We start from the raw sequence: 23618 nt of genomic DNA on the forward strand, positions 1-23618 counted from the left end.
GTTACATTCTGAGACCTATCCATTAGCCAGTTTTAATGGCTATGTGCTATATTAACTTTAGATAATTCTAGTCTTTAATCAAAATGTTGTATGGTGCCAAGTCAGACATCTGAAAGATGAATTTAGGCCTGTCATCTAGCCCTCCTTTCATACCAGGACCAACACAGAGCACCTCCAGTGCTATAAGGGATGAAGTCCCTCAGGCAAACCTGTGAACTTCGATCTTTCTCCTTTGCCTGAGCCACCAGCTTCTTGGCAAAATCTCATGCAAGAACCTCTCCAGTTATTGCTGTGGTGTTAATACAAGCTTTTCTAAAGGACCTCTTAGAAGCTTCAGGACAAATTACGTCTACACTGACTTAACCTACAGACTCATAAGGCATACCTTCAACCTTGGCACTGACACCATTCCAGCGTTGGAATTCTCAACCAGCCCATGTCTCAGGCTATGCTACAAAGACACTGGCTCTCCTGTCACCTCTTCCTAACCATCATATAGAGCAGCCTGACAAGATGACTGGAAAGATAGACACCCTGGAAAACCCATAAGTCTCCCTGGAGAACATCAGAGCTGCTGTCTTGCCAGAGGACCAGATTGGGCCTTCTTCAGTGTCTGAGTACGCAGTTTCAAGAGCTCTTAGAGGATAACAGACCCTAGATGTTGATAGGGTTGGAAGACTCCAGGGCAGGGATCACTGTGTTTTTTCATATCCTGTAGTCACAACCGAAATAGGAGCTAGCTCTCCCTCATGGTTCTGTTTTCTGCTAGGGACAGCCCATCAGGATAAACCCACTAGCAGCTAAGGGCCGCTAGTTTTTAACGCCTCATCCTGTAGCCAACAGTATAGGTGCCTCTCAGAAGGGTGAGAGGGAATAGTCACCTTCTGCCATCTGTCGTTTTCTCCCTCCCCCTCCCAAAAATCACACTTAATAGTTTGTGTCCCAAAAATATCTGGGTTATAAGCAAATTCCTTCTGGTTTAACCATATTGTTTAAAACTGAAATAGTTAATAGCCCTAGAAGTAATCTCAGGTTGTATTTTTCTTGGCCCCTAGAAAAGGATACAGTTAATTCAAGATGAGCTTGCAAAAGGGTGCCTTTTTATTTACTTTTCTCAGAATTATTTTCCTTTTTATGTGCCTATTTTTGCAGTAACTCTATTCCAAGTTGTTGCACAGTAAACAGTTGCACTCGAACAATCAGTGTAATATTAGTGTTTAGATGGTTGATGGTTGGGGTGGAGAAGACTATCTGCTGCGTTTTTTGTTTAAAAAAAAAATTAATAGCTCAAAATTTTCCACACGCTTTCAGTTTTATTTTTTTAGGTGAGGAAGTGGTCTCTGTTCACCGTTGCTGCAAATGCACAGCATGTGTTGGGAACAATAATGGAAGTTGGAATCACACTATACTTGAATTTCTTATGAGACCTCATGGTGTCAGAAAACATGTTCTTAGACCATGGGGTCAGCATAAATGATATAGCATGAGACTTTATAACTGCAAGAATAAAATGGAAGCAGATGTTTTTTCTAAAAAGGCTTAGTTTATTTCAAACATGGTGAGTTACTATATTTGTGCAGATTTGTGTATTGGATATTCAAATTTGGCCAAAATGTATTATGAAGATAACTATTTTAGCTTAACAAGCATTTTCTACACCAGTATAAAAAAAGTGCAAGTTAATGCCGTCCAACACTAAATGGATAACTGAAATGCTTAAGTCCCACTCTCAACTATGCAGTTGGCCAGTGCTGCTGCATCTGATAACATGCCCTCCACTATTTTCTATGTATGAAGAACCCAGAGCTGTACACTGAAAATAAACTACTTGTTTAGAATAGCTATCTTAACTGAAGAGAGCACTATTATACTCCTTATAACTTGCAGGCAGAATATTTGCAACATTGGAAACTGATTTATACAAAAGCATAGCAAGTATGAAGGGATATAAACTAAAACGAAAAATTGGTCTGGAAGAAAATCATTCTTTGTGTGTATATATAATTCAGCTTGATGTAAGAGTCTTTTTTTTTTTTTTCTTCAGGGGAGGGGTGGTTTTCCTTTACATTTAATATTTTTTTTTAATGGCGCTTTCTTTTGGTTTTGTGATTTTTATGTGTTTTAAAAATTTTAAAAAAAGTGTTAACCTCTTTTTTTTTTTTTTTTTTTCCTTGTTATAGTGCCTTCGTTCCATTGGATGTTCCCCAGAAGAGAAATTCCACTGAGTGGGAGAAAGTGAAATTCCTGTTTGAGGAACTTGGAAGTAGTCGTAAGTTCTTTCAGGAATTGTGTGTTTGAACTTGGCATTAAACAGTTAATTATACTTTTTACCTTAATAATGCGAAGTGGCATCTGAATAAGAAAAATAGTATGTGCTTCCTTGTAAGGAATAGAATTTGTTTGAATTCAGTTATTAATTGAAAGGTAAAATGTTTTTAACATAAGAATTGCCATACTGGATCAGACCTGTGGTCCAGCTAGTCCAGTATTGTCTCCATCAGTGACCAGCACCAGATGCCTCAGGGGAAGTTGCAAAAAACTTGCTCCCATAATGGTATTATCCTAATCCTTAATAGTTAGAGACCAGCTTAAACCCTGACTCATGAGGTTTTTTACCCTTTCCAAAAACTATTTTTACCATTAACTGTTATCTCTCTAGACATCCTTGTTACCCATGTAAAGGTCCCATCTTTTCTTTGGATCTTCCTAAGAGGAAAACTATAAGTGCGTCTGACAAAGTGAATTTACCCACGAAAGCTTATGCGCCAATACATCTATTAGTCGATAAGGTGCCACAGGACTCTTTGTTGTTTTTTACAGATCCAGACTAACACGGCTACCCCTCTGTTATAAATGTTTACATTCCCTGTATAATTTAAGATCTTATATAGTCTTAACATCGCACAGAATTATAACCAAATATTTGAAAAATCTTGCCCTATTGGGGTATGAAACTGGAGTTCTTCGTATCTTTTGCACTAGATGACATCACACATGTTTTGCAGAATAGGGAGGTGATATTCCTTTCAGTGCTCTAGTTATGTGATGTCAGCTTTGCACATAAAGTTTGCTGGATTGGGATCAGTTCTGTTAGCTTACTTCAAATACAAGTGTTGAGTTGCCTCCCCTCCACTGGAGAACGCAGTCAAGGGATGTGGAGGAGGAACAGGAGGAACAGGGGTTTGTATAAGGAGTGGGAGAGACTGTCAACTTTGGACAGTCTTCCCTTACATTTTTAGAAGTTTTAGTAATTGTGATGGATGCCCTAAGACCAGTGAAGTTCAGTACAACTAGTAATGACCTGGATACCAAAGATGAATGGTTAATAAAAATAACAGCTTACAGTTCCTCTTTTTAATACTATGGTGATGGGCGATATAGGAAAAATGTAAAATTGAATAGGGTTGAAGGTCTCTAAAAGTGTATTTTAACACAGATAAGTCAGCATAGTGGTTGTGCTTACTGGAGGGTGGAAAAAAAAATTAAACTACTCATAAAATTCTAAATTGTTAAATGCACCAAACTTTTTCTTAAGTTATTTGGAGAAAACAATGAAGACTTCTGGCCAACACTAAGCCATAATCAAAAGATGCTGGGATATATTCAAAACAGAATAATTCAGAGAAAAATACATAAACTGATATGACCAAGGCACTAAATGTCCTTTTGCTAGTGTGTATTTGCAAGTTTTTACCACCACAAAATGTGTATATCAAGACTAAGAGTTCCTGGATACTGTTCCTTTGTCTGGTGTCTTTTTTTGTTTTTGTTTTTTTTAAGATAATGGCAAAATTCCTATTGTTACTTCAGTGGGGCCAGAATTTCATCTTTCTGTTTTCAAGGCCCTTCATGGTTTATTGCCATGAAACTTAACTCTTAAATGCTGTGGATATGACAACTCCTGTATGTGGTGTGCCACACATGCCAGCATTCATCACCCATTTGTTACACTTTGAAACAGCACCTTGATGCTTGTGCCCTTGCTACCTCACTCATGGGTAGATTTCCCCATAAACATCCACAAAACCACTTCACTGGCATCATTCATATCCCTCCTTAAATTGCTGCTTTGTTATGCTTTTGAAACACTTAAGCAATGGTCTCAGCACAGCAGCTGTCTATCATGCTGACAATATATTCTCATTGTTTTCCTTTACTCGCTTGTCTCTATAACCACCTAATGTCCTGTCTTACACTTGAGATAAGATCTTTGGAGCAGGGACTGTCTCTTTGTGTATTTGAACAGTGCCAAACATAATGGGTTCTGGGGCTAGTAGGGGCTAGTACTGTGCAAATAATGTTTTCTAATAACCAAGGAGAAACTGAGCAGCCATATCTGCAATTCATACTGTCATATATCTGGCAGAATATGACTGAGGTTATAAAATGTGTAATAGCCTGCATGGTGGCTTGAAACTAAGGATGTAGTTTCAGATGGATAGCAAACTAGTAAAAACAGTTTCCGGTTACACACTGATTCAATAGATAGGTGTCATGGGTTTAACAATATTTGTCATAATTTAAAGCATCTATACTCTGACTACAGAGCTAGTTTAGCTGAATATAAACTTTTGGCGAAAGAATGTTGGGGGAAAAAAATATCTCCTGGCCTGGAGTTTGTTCAGTAAACGAGTACTCTGAAAGAGACGTCGTCAGCTTAAAAAATACTGCTTTCTGAAAATGTTGTGCCTACTATTGCTCTAAGTAATATCTAATATTAAACTGAAATTAGTGAAAATCTTTCCGGTTTACTTTTTCTGCTGTACAATCCAGTTCTCCTTAGAGTGCTTTCTCATGTCCATTCAACTTAAGTGTGTGTGCTCACCACATGCACTGGTGCCGGAAGCTTTCCCTCAGCAATATCTGTAGGGGACCAGCTCCAGCGGCCCCCTGGAGTTGCACTCATATGCCATGGTGTATAGGGCACTGCCAGCTCCGCCCAACCCACAGTACCTTCTTGCTGCCAGTGACCATGCTGGAACTGTTGCTGCTTCAGCTGGCGCTGTTGCTTTCTTGTTCATATGAACTTGTTAATTCTTGTATGATAGTGTATGTAGTTTTCTGTTAGTGTTAGTAAATCCCTTGGCTATAGTTAGAGACTTTGTAGGTCCCAAACGGGACTTTGTCTCAGGATGGGCCATGCCCTGATCCCCAGGCTTTAAGCCCTGTGATTGCTGCAAATTTTGCACTTTTCATTAACGTGCCCTTCACCCAAGCAACGCAGACAGCTGTTGTGTGGATCACTAATGGGCATGGGCCTCTTGCAAGTCCTTCAAGCCAAGGACTAAGAAGGAGCAAGATATTTGCTTAAGAGCAATCCTTGTGGAGTTGGCCCTCACCCCAGCACCAGAGCAACGCTCAGACTCCGCGCCGAGCACTGTGACCTCGGTACGCAGCACCCCACCAGGACCGTTCACTGGCCGGCCACAGTCCCCATCAGCGCCTCCGACCAAGAAGGTGGCATGGGCTCAATTTCCAACTTCCCGCAAGGGAAAGGATAATACTGGGTGTGAGCCAGGTCCCAGGCTGGGTATCTCTTCACCCCAGTCGGGATCTTCGGCCCAAGCTCTGGTTGAGCAGGGTAACCTAGCCCAATGCCTGCCAGCCACCCCAGACAGTGGCAGTGGGCCTCCACCAGCTCCAGGTACTGTCCTCACCAGAGGCCCTGCAGGTGGTACAGGAGATCATGTCCCTCCTGGTGCTGCTCACACTGGCTCCTGCGGTTTCCTGGTGACCAGGTAAACCTGCGTTTGGACCACTGTGGTCCCCTCCTCAGCGACACCGTTCCCCGTCATGTGGGACGTCCCACCAGCACTCGCCCTCCCATAGCCGCCATGCCTCTGACTGTGAAAGGCAGATGCAGCACGGCTTCATTTGGTTCCCAGACATTGGGTACTGGCTTTAGGTGCAGCTTGCCGGTGACCAGGCGCAAACCTCTGGAAGCACATGCCGCCCCCAGCCAGGAGTACTGGCCCCAGCACCCAGTATCTCCAAGACCATAGTACCGCTTCAGGGACCTGTCAGGCAATCGATGCTACCATTCCTCTCCTAGTCCCACTCCTCATCCTGGTACCATTTGTCAAGTGCGAGACCTAGATTGCCGGCTCCAGGCTGTTGCAGATCCGTCAAGCGCCACCAGTCCCCAAGACCCCGTTCCGATCAGACTCCAGGCGGAGTGACTGGCATTGGTTGGGCTAGAGCAGTGGTACCCATGGAACCTGTGGGGGAGGGAAGGGTTCACCCAGGCCTTCCCCTCGATGCCCGGAGCCTCCGAGACCAACGGCCTCTCTCTCCTGCCCTCCTCCGGTGCACGGAACCTCAGGTGCAAGGACCCTGCAGGTCCAACAGGGAGTAGGGGAGCAAGCCACTGGGCCACTAATGGTTGTGGAGGACCCCACGGCATGGGCATCTGTGTCGTCACCAGACGAGACTATAATGGGGTCCCCTCCCCTGGTTCCTCTGGATGATGCTAAAGTGAACCAGGAACTACTGAAGAGGATCACTGCCAACCTGGGCCTTCAGGTGGAGGAGTTAGAGTCCTGAGACTCTCCTTTGATGTCCACTGGCCAGGGTGGCTTTGCCCCTTCATGAGAGGGTCTCAAAGATGACTAATACCCTGTGGCAAACTCCTTCCTATTCCCTCCATCTCTAAGAAGGCTGAGCACAAGTACTTTGTGCCATCCAAAGGCCACGAGTACCTGTACACCCACCCTGATCCCAACTCCTAGTGGTAGAGGCAGTTAACCATAGGGAGCAACAAGGTCAACCCAGTGCTACCCCTAAGAATAAAGGACTCGAAGAGACTAGCCTTGTTTGGGCGTAAGGTCTATTCGTCCTCTAGTCTCCAATTGAGGGTGGCCAACCATCAGACTTTCCTGGGCTGCTGTGACTTTAAGGAGGAGTTCTGGGCAATCATAGAGGAGGGCACGACTGCAGCCACGGTGATGCTCCAGGTAGCGTTGGATGTGGCGGACATCCCTGCCCGAACCCTGGCCTCAGCCATTGCTATGTGCTGGGCATCCTGGCTGTTCCTCTTTGGCTTGTCCACGGAGGCTCAGCAGTCGATTGTAAGACCTTCCCTTCAGTGGGCAAGCCCTGTTTGTGGAACAGATGGACAATAAGCTCCATGCCTCAAGAACTCCCGCACAACTCTTAAAATGTTGGGTATGTATGTTCCTGGCCCTCCCTGCAAGCGGTTCAAGCAACAGCAGCCTCAGGGCCAGGGGAGCCACCCTCGCCCTGAGCCTCCCCGTAAGAAATCCGTAGGCTACAAGTGGTGTCATACCCAACAGCCTTCGCAGGCTTCTCAGTCAAGCTCAGCCCGCAATAAGTAGGTGGGCAAGTGCTCATTTTGAGACTGTGCCTGAGGGCGACCTACTGGACTGTTCCAGGATCCTTCCTCTCCTATTTTTGCCAACTGCCTTTCTCCTTTTCTCCCTGCATGGGCATCTATAACATCGGACCGATGGGTCTTCAGTACAATGGCGTGGGGTTACACCCTTCAGTTCCTTTCTGCCCCTCCTTCCTACTTCCCCTCCCCGTCCCTCTTCAGGGACACTTCTCACGAGAGTCTACTCGTGCAGGAGGAAGAGGGTTTACTGCAGCTAGGTGTGGTGGAGGTCGTTCCTCCAGAGTACAGGAACAAGGGGTTCTATTCTTGTTACTTTTCAATCCCAAAGGCCAAGAGTAGTCTGCAACCTATCCTGGACCTGTGAGACTTGAACCGCTTCATAGTGAAGCTGAAGTTCTGCATGATGTCCCCTCCCACCCCCCAGATCCAGGAGAATGGTACGCCGCCCTCAATCAGAAAGATGTGTACTTTCACATCACCACGTTGGAGGGATGCAGATGCATCCTCCGGTTTACGGTAAATCTCAACCACTATCAGTTTAAACAAATTAATCACACATTTAAACAATAATACCATTTATTTAAATATTTTTGGATGTTTTCTACATTTTCAGATATATTGATTTCAGTTACAACACAGAATACAAAGTGTACAGTGCTCCCTTTCTATTTATTTATTACAAATATTTGCACTGTAAAAAAAAAAGTTTTCAATTCCCCCATTATAATTACTATTGTACAATCTCTTTATCATGACCGTTGAACTTACAAATATATAATTCTGTACAAAAAAATTACTACATTCAAAAAAACTTAAGAGCCTAAAAGTCCACTCGGTCCTACTTCAGCTAATCACTCAGACAAACAAGTTTGGTTACAATTTGCAGGAGATAATGCTTCCTGCTTATTGTTTACAATGTCACCTGAAAGTGAGAACAGGCATTCTCATGGCACCATTGTAGCCGGCATCGCAAGATATTTACCTGCCAGATGCACTGAAGATACATGTGTCCCTTCATGCTTCAACCCCATTCCAGAGGACGTGTGTATATGGTTGATGGGTTCTGCTCAATAATGATCCAAAGCAGAGTGGACCGACACACGTTCATTTGCATTATTTGAGTCAGATGCCACCAGCAAAAGGTTGATTTTTTTTTTTTTTTTTTTTTTTTTCTTTTTTTTTTGTTCGGGTACTGTAGTTTCTGCATCTGAGTGTTGCTCTTAAGATTTCTGAATGCATGCTCCACACCTCATCCCTCTCAGATTTTGGACGGCACTTCAGATTCTTAAAACTTTGGTCAAGTGCTGTAGCTATTTTTAGGAAATTCATATTGGTACCCTGTTTGTGTTTTGTCAAATCTGCTGTGAAAGTGTTCTTAAAAAGAACGTGCTGGGTCATCATCTGAGAGTGCTATAACATGAAATACATGGCAGAATGCAGGTAAAACAGAGCAGGAAACATACATTTCTCCCCCAAAGAGTTCAGTCATATTTAATTAAAGCATCCTTTTTTAAGGAGCATCATCAGTATGGAAGCATGTCCTCTGGAATGGTGGCTGAAGCATGAAGGGTCACATGAATGTTTAGCATATCTGGCAAGTAAATACGAATGCCTGTTTTCGCTTTCTGGTGACGTAAATAAGAAGCAGGCAGCAGTATCTCCCATAAATGTAAACAAACTTGTTTGTCTTAGCAATTGGTTGAACAAGAAGTAGGACTCTGTGGACTTGTAGGCTCTAAAGTTTTACATTTCTTTTGCTTTTGAGAGCAGTTATGTACCAAAAAAAATCTATATTTATAAATTAAACTTTCATGATAGAGATTGCACTATAGTACTTGCATGAGGTGAGTTGAAAAATGCTATTTCTTCTATTTTTACAGTGCAAATATTTGTCATCAAAAATAATATAAAGTGAGCACTGTACACTGTATTGTTATAATAGAAATCAGTATATTTGAAAGTGTTGAAAAACATCCAAAATATTTAATTTTAATTGATATTGTATTGTTTAATATTATGCTTAATCACTATTAATTTTTCAATCGTGAATAATTTTTTTGAGTTAACTGCGATTGAGAGCCCTAATAAAAACATTTGTCATAATTGGTGGCTTCCTTCAGATAATGATATTGATCCATTACAAAATGGAAATGGTGAAACTATCAATAACACAGAAAGGGCCAAAGTGTTAAAAATTTTCCATTCTCTATTTGGGGAAGAAATAAATGATGTAGTCTCAACATAAGGTGATGGCACTCTTTCCATTCCACAAGTATCTCTGGAAAACATTAAACAGAAGCTACTAAAATTAAACATTTTTAAATCAACAGGACCAGATCATTTTGCATGCAAGTGTTTCATAGGCGCTTGCTGGCCCGCTAATTTTGATTTTTTTTTTCAATAAGTCTCTGACCACTGTGGGAGTTCCAGAAGGCTGGAAGAATGCTAATGTTGTGCCAATTTTTAAAAAGGGTAAACAGGATAAACCGGGTGGTAATAGGCCTGTCCGCCTGACATTGACTCCATGCAAGATAATGGAGCGACTGATACAGGACTCAGTTAACGAAGAATTAAAGGAAGGTAATGTAACTAATGCAAATCAACATGGGTTTATGGAATATAGTTTGGCAGTATCTAACTTGACATTTTATTTACCAACAAATTTGGTTGGTAAAGGTAACATAATTTGATGTAATATACTTGGACTTCTGTAATGGGTTTGACTTCGCACCCCCTGGCTTTTTCATTGAAAACTAGAATATAAAGCTAATTTGGCATACATTAAATGATTAAAAACAGGCTAACTCATAGGTCTGAAATGTGGTTGTAAATAAGAAATAGACATTGAGCAGCTGTGTTTCCAGTGGGTCCCACATGGATTGATTCTTGCCTTACACTTATCAGTGGTTTGGAAGAAAACTTAAGTTTGCAAATGAACCAAAAATGGGAAAAGTGATTTAAATATTGAAGAGGGCAGGTCATGTATTCACAGTAATCTGGATCACTTGGTAAACAGGAGACAAGTAGATAATAGGCATTTTAATACAGTTAAATGTCAACATCTAGGAACAAAGAATGCTGGCTATACTTACAGATGGGGGACTCTAACTTAGGAAGCAGTGATTAGAAGAAGATTTGAGGGTCATAGTGGATAATCTGCTGAAGACAAGCTCCCAGTGAGATACTGTGGCTGAAAGAGTAAATGCAATCCTTGGATGCATAAATGGGAATCTTGAGTAGGAATAGAAAGGTAAAATAATGTGTCATGTTTAGCATAGATGCAATCACTGCTGGAATATTGTCCAGTTTTGGTGCCCCCAGTTCCAGAAGGATATCGATAAATTCTAAAGGGTTCACATAAGAGACATAAGAATTATTAAAGGATTATAAGACACACCTTATAGTGATAGCATCAAAGCACTCAGTCTCTTTAGTTTAACAGAGAGGATTAAGGGGTGATTTGATTATAGTGTAAGTATCTACACTGGGAACAAATATTTAATTATGGTCTCTTCAATCTAGCAGAGACGGGTATAACCCTATCCAATGGCAGGAAATTGAAGGTAGACAAATTCAGACTGAAAATAAGGCATACATTGGAACACTTTATCCAGGGTCATTGTGGAAATTCCATCACTGGCAATATTTAAATCCAGTTTGGATGTTTTTTCTAAAATATATGCTCTAGGATTTGTTTTAGGGAAACTATGGCTTGTGTTATAGAGGAGGTCAGACTAGATGATCACAATAGTCCGTTCTGGCCCGGGAATCTTTGAATCTGAAAAACGGAAACGAAACCTGGCTCTACTCGTTACTCATGCTTTTATGGGTACAATGCAACCGGTGTTGACCATATGGAAACTTGCTTTGCACACTTTTTGTACTGAATTCAAAATCCTCAAACTGGTCACACAACACACAACAAATGTTTCCAGGGAGAGTGATAAATTAACAGTAGTACTTAGAGGTATGTCCATTGTAGCCCGGATGCTGGTCTGTTTGAACTGCTGAAGCACAGTGTTAAAAAGTTGTGCCATGAAATCTGTCTTCAGTTGTTCCATTTTCTTCTGATAGAAGCTGCATGTAAATGAGTATCAGGAGTCTGATTTGTATTTTTTTTATGCAGCTTTCAATGCTTATTGAATATTGTGATTGTTTTGACACAGTGCCTTACAGTAGAATTGGTACGACTACACCATTGCATATCTGGCAGACTTTTGAAAGTCATCAGTCTCGGACTAGTGTTAATATTTACATGATGGGAAACTATTTTCCAGAAGATGTCAATTCAGAGCAGAAAGAGTATAGTCACTGCATAAACTCCCCAAAATTACTACATCTGAGCAGCTGTTAACACCATTGACTCTAAGTAAATTTAGGGAATATATTGTACAAGTAGAGATTTTCATGATAGATGGGCCTGCAGACAAACAACCAGCCATATTACTAGCATTATCATGCAATTGTCCACGGCAGTTAGACATATCCAAACCTAGGTTATTTATCATAGCCACCACAGCTTTGCCCAGTTTTGCACCTGTGGTTCTTAAAAGGTTGAAACAATGAATCACTCAATTATTTGTCCCTCTGAATTGAGGAATCAGAAATGAATGTGATTTGGTCTACATGCACTGCATGAGGTACCAAATCAACAATTAGAAAAATTGTTGGCATGCTGTAATTCTCCTGGCTTGGTATTTTTAACTTTCTTTCTTACCAAGTCAATTAATGTGTTATACATAGTTGGGGACAGATAGGAGGGTTTATTTCTGTCCAGATTTAGCCAGGTAGTCAGCCAAAGATGGATGAAACTGTGACATTCACTCTAGAATCCCCAGTCACTAAATCGTTCTTCTGAAAAAGCTTTTTTCCAGTAAATTAAATGCTAACAGGCTAAGTGCTAAATATTTCTTGTAGATGGAGAGCAAATAAGCCAATATTACTCAACAACTTAATCAAAGATGGAAAGTTCTTTAGCAAACTTTTTTCTCGCCCCTGCAATTGCCCAAAAGTCAGGAAGTTTTCTACACCTGTTTCTACACACAGCCAAACCTTTAGGAACCCAGGTCTACCTGTTCATCTAGTTTTCCCCACAGTGCAGGATCTGCAGAAACTTGGTCAGTGGTAGATACCTCTTTTTGCATAGCTTTGAAAGCAGCAACACACTGCTGTATTTCTGCAGCCTTTCCTCCTGCTTTCAAAAAGTGCTACTAGCAGTTCTGAAGTGTAACTTATTTTAGGGTTTACATTATACTGAAATGAAATGCATCAATCATCATTCTAATATGCTAGGTGTTTTCAAATCTGAGTGCTAGGGAATTACAGACAATGTGTTTTTTGTGGAAGGGGAGCATAAAAATGGCTTTAAAAAAAGACTTTGGGTGTGTACAATTTTATACTTGGTTTGTTTTACCCTAGGAAAATTTCCTGTTGCTGACAGATGCAGCTGAACTAGTACTGAATGTTTAGTTGTGTAGCTGTTACTAGTTTTTTTAATACTAACTTTGTTTAATTAAAATGGAATACTTCAAATTTCATACAACTTTGACATACCACAGAAGTAAGACTGAGAAGCTGGAAAGAGGTTTTGATAGTAGTTGTAGTATTGCTGGTTGACTTGACACTAAATGATGCTACACTCAACAATAATATCCATATAAAGTTTGTTTAGAAAAATGCAGCATAGTTCCCTTCTATATAAGGTCTTGTTCAATCAGTTTTAAGTGTCTATTTTCTTTAGTGAGATTTTAACATAAATGTACATCCTGTTTTAAATCTCCTCTATCCAAAATATTTTCATGTGTTATCAACTTGCTTGCTCTGCCAACTTAATATACAAATGTAGTCTACATTAAAAGGTTTAATTAATGGAAATAACCAAGTTGAAAGCTATCCTAATAACATTGTAAGAGCAGAGACATAATCCAAAATTCTTACAATTCACATTAATCACATTTACAAAAACTAAAATTACACACTACAAATAATCAACAAAATCTATGTAATACTTGCCCACAAAATAACCCAGCCTTTTGCCACCATACTAGTTAGTGCATCCCCTCTCCAAACATCTGAAATAAAAATGAGCTTTTCAACATGCCTAGAAAATACTTTTAGGCTTCCAAGGACCTAGAGGGGAAGAAGAAATCCAAAGCTCAAGAACCCTCCTGAAGAACTGTCCCAGACACCTTTCCTTCCTTTTAAAATATGGGGCTGACATCTTTTGAGAAAGTATGTCAAGGTTTCTTCTGCACTCTGAACTCTAGGGTACTGATGTGGGGACCTGCATGAAAGCCCCCTAAGCTTATTTACCAGCTTAGATTAATAGTAAGCTGCCACCACCAAGTGTGTTTCCAAATCTTAGGGAAGAGCCATTTGGAACTCTTCCTTTCCCCCAAATATTTCCCAAGTCTCTCACCCCCCTTTCCTGGGCAGATTTGAGACTAATTGCCCTCCCCCCCCCAAGTCCTTACCCCTCTTTTTCTGAGTAGGCTTGAAAGTATACCCTTACCAATTAGTCCTTGTGAACACAAATCCAAAAACCTTAGATCTTAAAACAGTGAAAAATCAATCAGGTTCTTAAAAAGAATTTTAATTAAAGAAAAAGGAAAAAAATCATCTCTGTAAAATCAGGATGGAAAATAACTTTACCGGGTAATTGGATTTAAAGAGCCCAGAGGAACCCCCTGGGTTCAAAGTTACAGCAAACAGAGGTAAACCCTCTAGCAAAAGGAACATTTACAAGTTGAGAAAACACAGATAAACCTAACACGCCTTGCCTGGCTGTTACTTACTAGTTTGAAATATGAGAGACTTGTTCAGAAAGATTTGGGGAGCATGGATTGATGTCCGGTCCCTCTTAGTCCCAAGAGCGAACAACCCTCAAAACAAAGAGCACACAAACAAAAGCCTCCCCCCCCCCCAACCAAGATTTGAAAATATCTTGTCCCCTTATTGGTCCTTTGGGTCAGGTGTCAGCCAGGTTACCTGAGCTTCTTAATCCTTTACAGGTAAAAGGATTTTGGTGTCTCTGGCCAGGAGAGATTTTATAGTATTGTACACAGGAGGGTTGTTACCCTTCCCTTTATAGTTATGACATATGTCATCTGATAGTAACTGAGGAGGGCATGGTGAAAGAGGCAGTTTGTCAGAAAACCAGGTTCTTAAAACACCTTAAATCTCTCTAGTTTAAAACCAATACTTTCAGCTCCATACAGAGGCTGATAATCCACCATTCCCTATTGTGGAGTAACAGTAACATGCCATCTATATGACTTGCAATTTAGTGCAGACTGTGGCTACTGCTTTATTAAAACTTTAGATTCTGGGTGCTCTCAAGGGATAGCCCCACCTACTTCCATACACTAGTCTCAACTTGAGCTGGAAGATGTGGATAACTGTACCCAAATCTACATCAGGAAGGTCACACTCCTTCCCACATACAAATGGAAAGAATTTCAGTCACAGCTGCTACATGGGCATCACAGGATAAAGGGTGAAAGGGAAGGAATTTAGCCTATAAAGATTCGAGCAATATGAACACACAAACAACGAGGAGTCCAGTGGCACCTTAAAGACTAATAGATTTATTTGGGCATAAGCTTTCGGTAGGGGGACATTAAAGGAGAGAGAGTAAGGGAGGGAAAGGTGAAGGTGAAGAAAGGAGCACAAAGGCGAGGTGGAGTCAGGTTGAAGCTAAGAGTCTGAGGGAGCAAATAAGCAATCATCAGAGGGGAAGATGCCCAGAATAAAAGCTTTCAAAAACTAGTTGGATGCAGATGACATCATCTGAGTCTGCAGGCTCCTGCTTTTAAGCTACTTTTGTCTGCTCCAGCTGGCTCAGTTTCTGGTTGGCTCCTCCAGTAACTTCTGTGGGTTCCTGAGCTCAGATGGCTCAGGAGCAGGTGGGGCCACATGGACCATGGTGCCCCCAGAATAGGAGAATCCCCTGCATATTTCTAGGTCAAGGGGGCATTGGCTTTGATTAGATCTCAGCTCCCCCTTCCACCCAGTGTTACAGATGTACTTCAGCAGTTTTCTCTGCTTTTGCCAGCAGAGTTTCTGGTCGGCTATCAGGTTTTTTGGCATTCATGAATATAGTTTTACTAATGTTCTATTGCTCGGGATTGGAAGACCCTTAAAGCGTACTTGTTCTTGATGGATATTAAAATAGGATATCTGTACCTATATTTTGTTTCAGCAAGTACTTTTGCGGGTATGTTCTCTTTAGAACCTTATGGTTTAGCACATCTTCTAGACCAAATGTGTTCTTTTATTGAATAAATGTGGTGGGTTTATGTATAAACAAAAAATCCAAAAAGAGAAAAGTAATCACAAGACTGCTATGCAAGAGAAGAGAACTTTGATACTTATGAAATAGAAATCCTGTTTTTCATAGGAAGGAATACAGAATTGCAGTTATTTCCTCAAGCCTACATGTAGAATGAGAATATTTAAACATAGATGGTGATGGCCATCTGAGCTCATGTACATAGTGCTGGTAATAAAGTGAAAGTAATGCTGTTACTGAGTATGCCATTCAGAAGTGTGTATGAAGGTAACTGATGAAAGACTAACAACTTCTAGAGACTATGGCATCAGACACATTTTTCTCACTTGTGCATTTTTTACCTTTACTGGAAAAATAATTTTTATATGGTGGATGAAATATTGGGTCTCAGATTTGTAGATTGCTTAAAGTTTTTGAAGGGACATGTTCAAGTAAAATGACTGCTGTTTGTCACTGAAGAAAAAGTGAGAATTCTGTTTGTTCTGGGTCCTGTACAAAATGGTGATAGGTATTCAAAATAAGAATGTAATGGTTAGGATTGTGGGCATGGATTTATTGAATAGCTCTTAGCTGATGTACATGGTTGCTAGAGTCCCAATTGGTATGTATTTTAAAAGAAAATGACACATTAATCTTTCCCATAAGAATATAAATTACTAATTCAAAACTATCAAGATGTTTTCTAACACATTATATAAATTTGAGTTAATTTGAGAGAGTTTTCTCCAACATTGACAAATGCAGTCTTGTGTTGCTTATCCACTAAAAAATCATGCTATATAGATCATTTTGACCACATCACCTCTCTTTGTATCCCTCCACTGGCTTCCCTGTCTAGGGTATCAAGCACAACTTGCTCATCTTTTAAGGACATCATGGTTTAAACTCCCTGCTACTTTTTACTTTTTATAGTCTATTGACACGAGAACCCCCATTTCCACTCTGCCAATAATGCTAGACTTCATCACTCATTTGTTAAATTTTCGTGTTTTCTCCCGTCTTATGTATATTATGACGTTTTTCATATGCTTTACTTGGATTGGCATGTAATTAAAAAACTAACATAACATTTCTGTTTTAACTAATTGTTGTGATTGATTTAAAATGTTAGCTAATCTAATTTAAGGTTGAAAAATAAATATATATAATTTTTTTTTAATTCAGGAAAACAATCCACTCTCCATTCTGGGTCATGTCTTATTTTCAGCAGGCTTTTCTCTACTTTTATTTTACAGATGGTTTGGCTGCCCTGTCGTTTTCCATTAGCTCCTTGACCTTGATTGGAATGTTGGCAGCTGTCACCTACACAGTAAGTCTCTGTCCCTCTACACACACTTTTAATTCTGTCTTGTATTGCTATTTTGTTGATATTGACTTGCAATTCTCATCAAAAATTAGTCTTGGATGGAAATACTTTCATATTAAAGGCAAAGCAAGGAGACACTAAAGGGTAATAAAAGGATCTGCTTGTTAAGTTCCTCTACATTGTAGCTGTGGCATTCTATACCTTGGGGCAGCACCCTGTAATCCCCATTATTCCTCATATATATAAAATTGTGGTATTGCATATAAAGCATGCAATGTGAGGTATCAGGAGAAAGGTTTTGATCTGCTGAAAGTCATTGTTCTATTTAAATATGTATATCATTAATACACATGGAGTTATGAGATTGTATTGTATGGTTCCACAACTTACAGCATGTTTTAGTGACAATCAGCCAGATATTAGCTCCCTAGAGGAAACAGCAAGGAAAGTAACCAATGCCTGGGAGGGTGTCGAATAGCCATTGTCCAGCAAGGAAGCTATGATGCAATGACTCACTTGCACAAGGCCACACCAGGGGAATTGCTCAACCTTGCCTGGGCACTCAGTAATACCCACCAGACATGTCTGGACTTGTGTTTTCTAAACACATGGGACTAAGGGTATAAAACAAAGCCCAGTGACCCCATGATTTGCCTTCTTCCCCCACCTACGCTGAAAGCAACAAGAATTTTCAGAAAACAGAAGACTCCAACAGAGGAGACTGGCCCAGGTTTAAGAGACAAAACTGTATACTAAAGACTGTAAGAGCTTTGTGAGAACATTGCTTGGTTTAAATACTATCTAGTGTGGTAACGGTTAAGGTTTAGATTGCATGCTTATATTTTCTTTTCTTTTGATAACTACTCTGACTTTTTACCTGTCACTTATAATCACTTAAGTTTATTGATTACAAAAGATAGATTTTGTTTTACTGTTTAGGCAAACTCACTGGTAAAGATAAAGTGTTTTGGTAAATCAGCTCAGGTTTACAAAGGATGGTGTGTATCCACTTTCCATTGATGAAGTAGTGAACCAATTAATAAACTTGCATTACTCAAGAAAAGGTCTTGAGCAGTGCAAAATGGTATATTCCTGAGATACAAGGCTGGGGGCATTTGTGCCTCTCTCTGTGATTCATGAGTGGCTCTGGAAGCATTCATGCAATTTAGCTGGGTGTGGGGTTCTACAGTGGTTGTGCTGAGTGATAATAGCGCTTGAAGGGGGGTTGCTGCTTGTCACTAGCAAAGTACTGAGAGAGCGAGAGTGAGAGTTCAGGCTGGAGAGTTAAGGGGGCACAGCGGTCCCACAGTCCCAGGCTGAACCCTGGGATTCGATCACAGTAGTTCAAGAAAGTTGGTACAATTATCAGATTACATACTTCTCCTGGTCTGACTTTCAGTACAAGTTTAACTCTAAGTGCTTGTAATATACCTTTAAGCCTTTTTCTAGAACATTCATATAAGGTAGGGCTAAATGATTCCCTGTTAGAGGGAAAACCCAAGGATGGGTTCCCAAAAATTGGAATGACCTCTTCAATCTTGTGTGAGAAGGCCACTAATCTGCCTTTTCTCCTCAATACGCCCATTTCTGGGCCTTTTTCCCTGTTTCCTCTCCACTGCACATGAAAGGATGCAAAGGAGAGGAGAGAGAATACTAGATTAAAATTTAAAATGTGTCAATTCAGTAATATAGACTATGTAGAACATAATCAACAGCACTTTACAGGCTGAAGGTTTAAATTTATTTTCTTGATATTGATAACTTATTAGGGAAACTTTTCAGGGAATTTTAGCCAAAATTGAGTTTTGCAGAACAATTTCTGACTCTCTTGGAAACTCTTAAAGTATCTGTGCTAGGGAAGTATGAGATGTGGATGTCAATGTGAAGAAATGTACCTTTTTATGGTTATAGTGGTATTTCAAATGGAATGAGTTATTCTCATGAATAATATAAATCAAGATAGTCTGTTTCTTATTTTTGCATCTCAGAGAAATTCCTTAGTCCACACCTCAAACTATGAATTCCAACTTTTGAGAAGAAAGTAGTGTTTTGTACGACATCCCTTCAATTTTCAGTAAATTTATGAAGGAGTTGCTACTACTTTTGCAACATACATATTAAAAGCACATGTATAAGATTACTGTTGAAGGTCTGTATAAGCCAAGTATTGCTCTCTTAAACATCTTCTTGACTAAAGCTGTCTCTTGGTAGGAACACAGCAGCCCCCACAGTAGACTTGCCCACAACAGCAGCGGTGACAGTGAGCTGAGCAGGCTCCATGCTTGCCGTGGTATGGCGTCTGCATGGGTAATCCAGGAAAAAAAGGTGTGGAATGATTGTCTGCTGTTGCTTTCACGGTGGGAGGGGCCACTGATGACATGTACCCAAAACCACCCGTGACAATGTTTTGGCCCCATCATGCATTGGGAGCTTAACCCAGAATTCCAATGGGCAAGTCTACTGTGGGTGCTGCTGTGATCCAAGTAGCCAATGCAATCATTGACGTTCTGTTATCAAGGGTAGTGACTCTGGGAAATGTGTGGGCCTTTTTAGATTTTACGTGCATCATATTCCTCTCCTTTGTCACTGGTAAAGAAGTCTTGCAGCTGTACATTCTAGTCCGGTCAGTGCTGGAACACCACATAGCACTTCATGTAACAGCTCCAGGGCTCTTGCTGTTTTGCCTTGGCTGAGGTACCTTGCCCTACCCGGACCTCCAAGCATTAGACACAGAAGCACCTGCAGCAGCTGGCATTACTATACAGCAGCAGCTCCTGGCCTTCGCAGCAGACGGTGCTATAGGACTGCTAACTGTCATCATCCACCACTTCCACTGCAATTCTGCTCTCCTGCTCCCCAGCGATGAGCTCAGGGGATCCGTACTGGTCCTCCTGGGTGCTGCTGGCAGCAGACGGTGCAGTAGGACTGGTAATCATCCTCGTCGGACATGTAGCTTGGCTACCTCTAGGGCATGATGTATGGCTCCATCACTTCCCCTCCAACTCTGCTCTCCTGCTCCCCAGCAACGAGCTCAGGGGATCCGTTCATGAAGCCTGGACAATAGTAAGGAGCAGTTCAAGTATAGGCTGAGCAAGGGCAGAATAGTGGTAGAATGTGCCTTTGGACGTCTAAAAGCTCACTGGCGCTGTTGGTCAGACCTCAGCGCAACCAACATTCCCACTGTTATTGCTGCTTGCCGTGTGTTCCATAATAGATATTATGGAAAGTGAGAGTAAGGGGGGAGATGTTTATTGCTGAATGGGAGGTTGAGGCAAATAGCCTGGTGTCCGATTTTGAGCAGCCAGACACCAGGGTGATTAGAAGAGCACAGCAAGGTGTGTTGCACATCAGAGAGGCTTTGAAAACCAGTTTCGTGACTGGCCAGGCTTTGGTGTGACAGTTGTGTGTTTCTCTCCTTGATGCAAACCCGCCCTCTTTGTTGATTTTTAATTCCCTGCAAGCCAACCACCTTCGAAATAAAGTGACTATTGTTTTGAAACAATGCATTCTTTCTTCCTTAATTTAAAAAAAAAAATTGAGATAATGGACAAGGTAGCCCGGGTGGGATGGGGGAGGAGGGAAGGACAAGGCCACATTGCTTATTGTAGCCATACTAAAAATCAAATTGTTTGAATGACAGCCTTCTGTTGCTTGGTCCATCCTCTGGAGTGGAGTGGCTGGGTGCCCAGAGCCTTCTTCCTCCCCACCCCCCCCAGCGTTCTTGGGCATCTGGGTGAGGAGGCTATGGAACATGGGGAGGAGGGTAGGCGGTTATACAGTGAATACAGCGGGGTTGTTGGCTTTCCTGCAGCTCTAACAGACACTTCGTGTCCACTCTTCGCGCTCACTTAATTATTTCCTGGCCTCTGCCACTGAATGCCTCCATGAATTAAGCTGTGCCCTATCAGTGCGGGAAGACTGAATGAGCTCAGAAATCATGTCATCGTGAGTGCGTTTTTTTTTCCACCTTTGTCATAACTATAAAGGGAAGGGTAATAGCTGTCCTGTGTACAGTACTATAAAATCCCTCCTGGCCAGAGACTCCAAAATCCTTTTCCCTGTAAAGGGTTAAGAAGCGCAGGTAACCTGGCTGGCATCTGACCTAAAGGACCAATAAGGGGACAAGATACTTTCAAATCTTGCGGGGGGAAGGCTTTTGTTTTGTGTTCTTTGTTTGGAGCGTGTTCGTTCTCGGGACTGAGAGGGACCAGACATCAATCCAGGTTCTCCACATCTTTCTAAACAAGTCTCTCCTATTTCAAACTTGTAAGTAAATAGCCAGGCAAGGCGTGTTAGTTTTCCTTTGTTTTCTCAACTTGTAAATGTACCTTTTTACTAGAGTGTTTATCTTTGTTTGCTGTACTTTGAACCTGAGACTAGAGGGGAGTCCTCTGAGCTCTTTAAGTTTGATTACCCTGTAAGGTTAATTTCCATACTGATTTTACAGAGATGATTTTTACCTTTTTCTTTAATTAAAAGCTTTCTTTTTAGAACCTGATTGAGTTTTCCTTGTTTTAAAATCCAAGGGGTTTGGATCTGTATTCACCAGGGAATTGGTGAAGGTTTTTCAAGGCTTCCCAGGGAGGGAAAATTGATGGTGGCAGTGGAACCAGAGCTACGCTGGTAGTTAAGCTTAGAAGTTTTCATGCAGGCCCCTACATTTATACCCTAAAGTTCAAAGTGGGGATCCAGCCTTGACAACCTTCCAAGCTGCGATAACCTCAGGGACGGAGATGACAGGGGAAACGTAGAAACATTCTATGCTCTACAATTCTGGGGGGACTGTATGGTCATCTGTGCTGCTGAGTTCGCCACGCTGACCAAACAGGATATGAAATTCAGAAGTTCCCAGGGCTTTTCCTGTGTGCCTGGCTAGTGCATCGGAGTTCAAAGTGCTGTCCAGAGCGGTCACAATGGAGCACTCTGGGATAGCTCCCGGAGGCCAATACTGTTGATTTGCATCTGCACTACCCCAAATTTGACCCAGCAAAGTTGATTTTAGGGCTACTCCCCTCATCGGGGAGGAGTATAGAAGTAAATTTTAAGAGCCCTTTAGCCCAATGGAACGGGGTTGGTTGTGTGGACGCATTCATTTTTAAATCGACCTAACGCGGCTAAATTCGACCTAACCCCATAGTGTAGAACAGGCCTGGGTTTGCTCCTATGAGTCTTTTCACTTTGGGACCCTGTGACAGTAGCTGATTGACTCAGACAGCTTCTTCCAAAAAAAGTATTTGTTCCGTCACCCGAAGGAACATAGCACACAGAGCAAAGGGAAAAAAAAAAAAACAATAAAAGACCTATACACATGGTTCTTACCTACACCTTAATCTGTCTTTGTAAGATTTTGAGTTCCCCTCCCCTCTATCTCGGGCTTGGTGAAGCAGACTGTCTTGCTGCGGCTTCTCTCTCTCCCTGTGTGTTGGTCAGCAAGCTGATAACCCATTCGCCCTCCCTTCCTGCCTATCCTGGCATCTTTAAGGTTTTTGGTATACCCTTTGGTCGTAAGTTTGTCCTAGGAAGAGTAAATGTTGCCCTTCTAGTGGGGTGACAGACTGGGGGTTATTTCCCACATAATGCATTCCCCATTGTTTATCATTAGCATTCTCTGTGATAGTCCTTTGTATTTGCCATTGTTTTATTTCCTGTTAACTTCCCCTTTGCAGCCTCCTCTATGCAGCCAGGCAGGATAATATCACACAGGTAAACGTGTGTGCATGTGTATTATATATAAAAAATGCATATAACTCCCTCATTCTCCATAGCTTGTTTCTTCAGAACCATCTATACAGGCTGAGAATACAATAAAGTTTTCAGGAATACTTCTGATGTAATCTGCAATGAACTCTGTAGTATACAAAGCAAGCATATTTTTGCAAAATATTGCAATAAAAAGCATAGTTGCATATTATGAACTCAACAGATGGAACAAGGGAAAAAGGAAAAAAGCATTAGATATTCTTAATTCAGGCAAATCTAGCCATGGAACATTCTTTTCCATTACTTAAAAATCAAAATAGCAGTCCTTGCTAAGCATTAGATTTGAAAATAAGAGTTAGTTTCCTAAATACTTGGGTCTAGAGTAGGGTCTATGTAAAGTTGCTACTTTGAGTTTGTTTGCTATTGATGAGGTATTTTCAAAGAAGCACTAAAATGTATCTAACCTACTATCATGTCACTTAAAAAAAGTTAGAAAATCCTTTATTTTTATTGGTAATTAGTTATAGTAATATCCTGGCACAATACAATAGATCAGAACAGTCTTAATAGAACTGAACCACAGATCAGATCACTGCTGACTTATGTTAAAATTGCTGCTAATTTCTCTTAATCGAACAACATTGTCTAATGTCATTTAAAGGGTAAATAATGAAGTTTGATAAATATGGTAAAATGTAAGTTGGATAAATTTAAATAATTTACTTTGTGCAATATTCTTTTCTCCTTCCCCCTCTTAAAGACCCTCTTTTCTTCTCCTTTGCTTTATGCATATTATACTAACTCACTCCCCCCCCCCCCCAGTTATTAAGATGCCTTTCCCTTCCCACCTCTTTGACACAAGTCTATCTTCACATCCCTTCACCAGTGAAGCCCTGTCAGCCAGGATCCACTCTAGGCAGCTGAGTGGTAGCACTTCACAGAACAAAAGATTGCTCTGTTTAAAACTAACC

General features: G+C 41.1%; 1 protein-coding gene across 3 annotated transcripts in view; it reads left to right on the top strand.

The window, feature by feature from the left end:
* Nucleotides 1-23618, top strand: part of LMBRD1 (LMBR1 domain containing 1) — a 229338-nt gene that overhangs the window by 58565 nt on the left and 147155 nt on the right. For all 3 annotated transcript variants that reach the window (XM_034766228.1, XM_034766230.1, XM_034766229.1), the window contains exons 6-7: nt 2181-2269; nt 16877-16950. In XM_034766228.1, the coding sequence (XP_034622119.1) occupies nt 2181-2269; nt 16877-16950 (163 nt within the window). The remainder of the gene's footprint in view (nt 1-2180; nt 2270-16876; nt 16951-23618) is intronic.

This window comes from Trachemys scripta, chromosome 3 (assembly GCF_013100865.1).
Source record: "Trachemys scripta elegans isolate TJP31775 chromosome 3, CAS_Tse_1.0, whole genome shotgun sequence".
NCBI classification, from domain to species: domain Eukaryota; kingdom Metazoa; phylum Chordata; order Testudines; family Emydidae; genus Trachemys; species Trachemys scripta.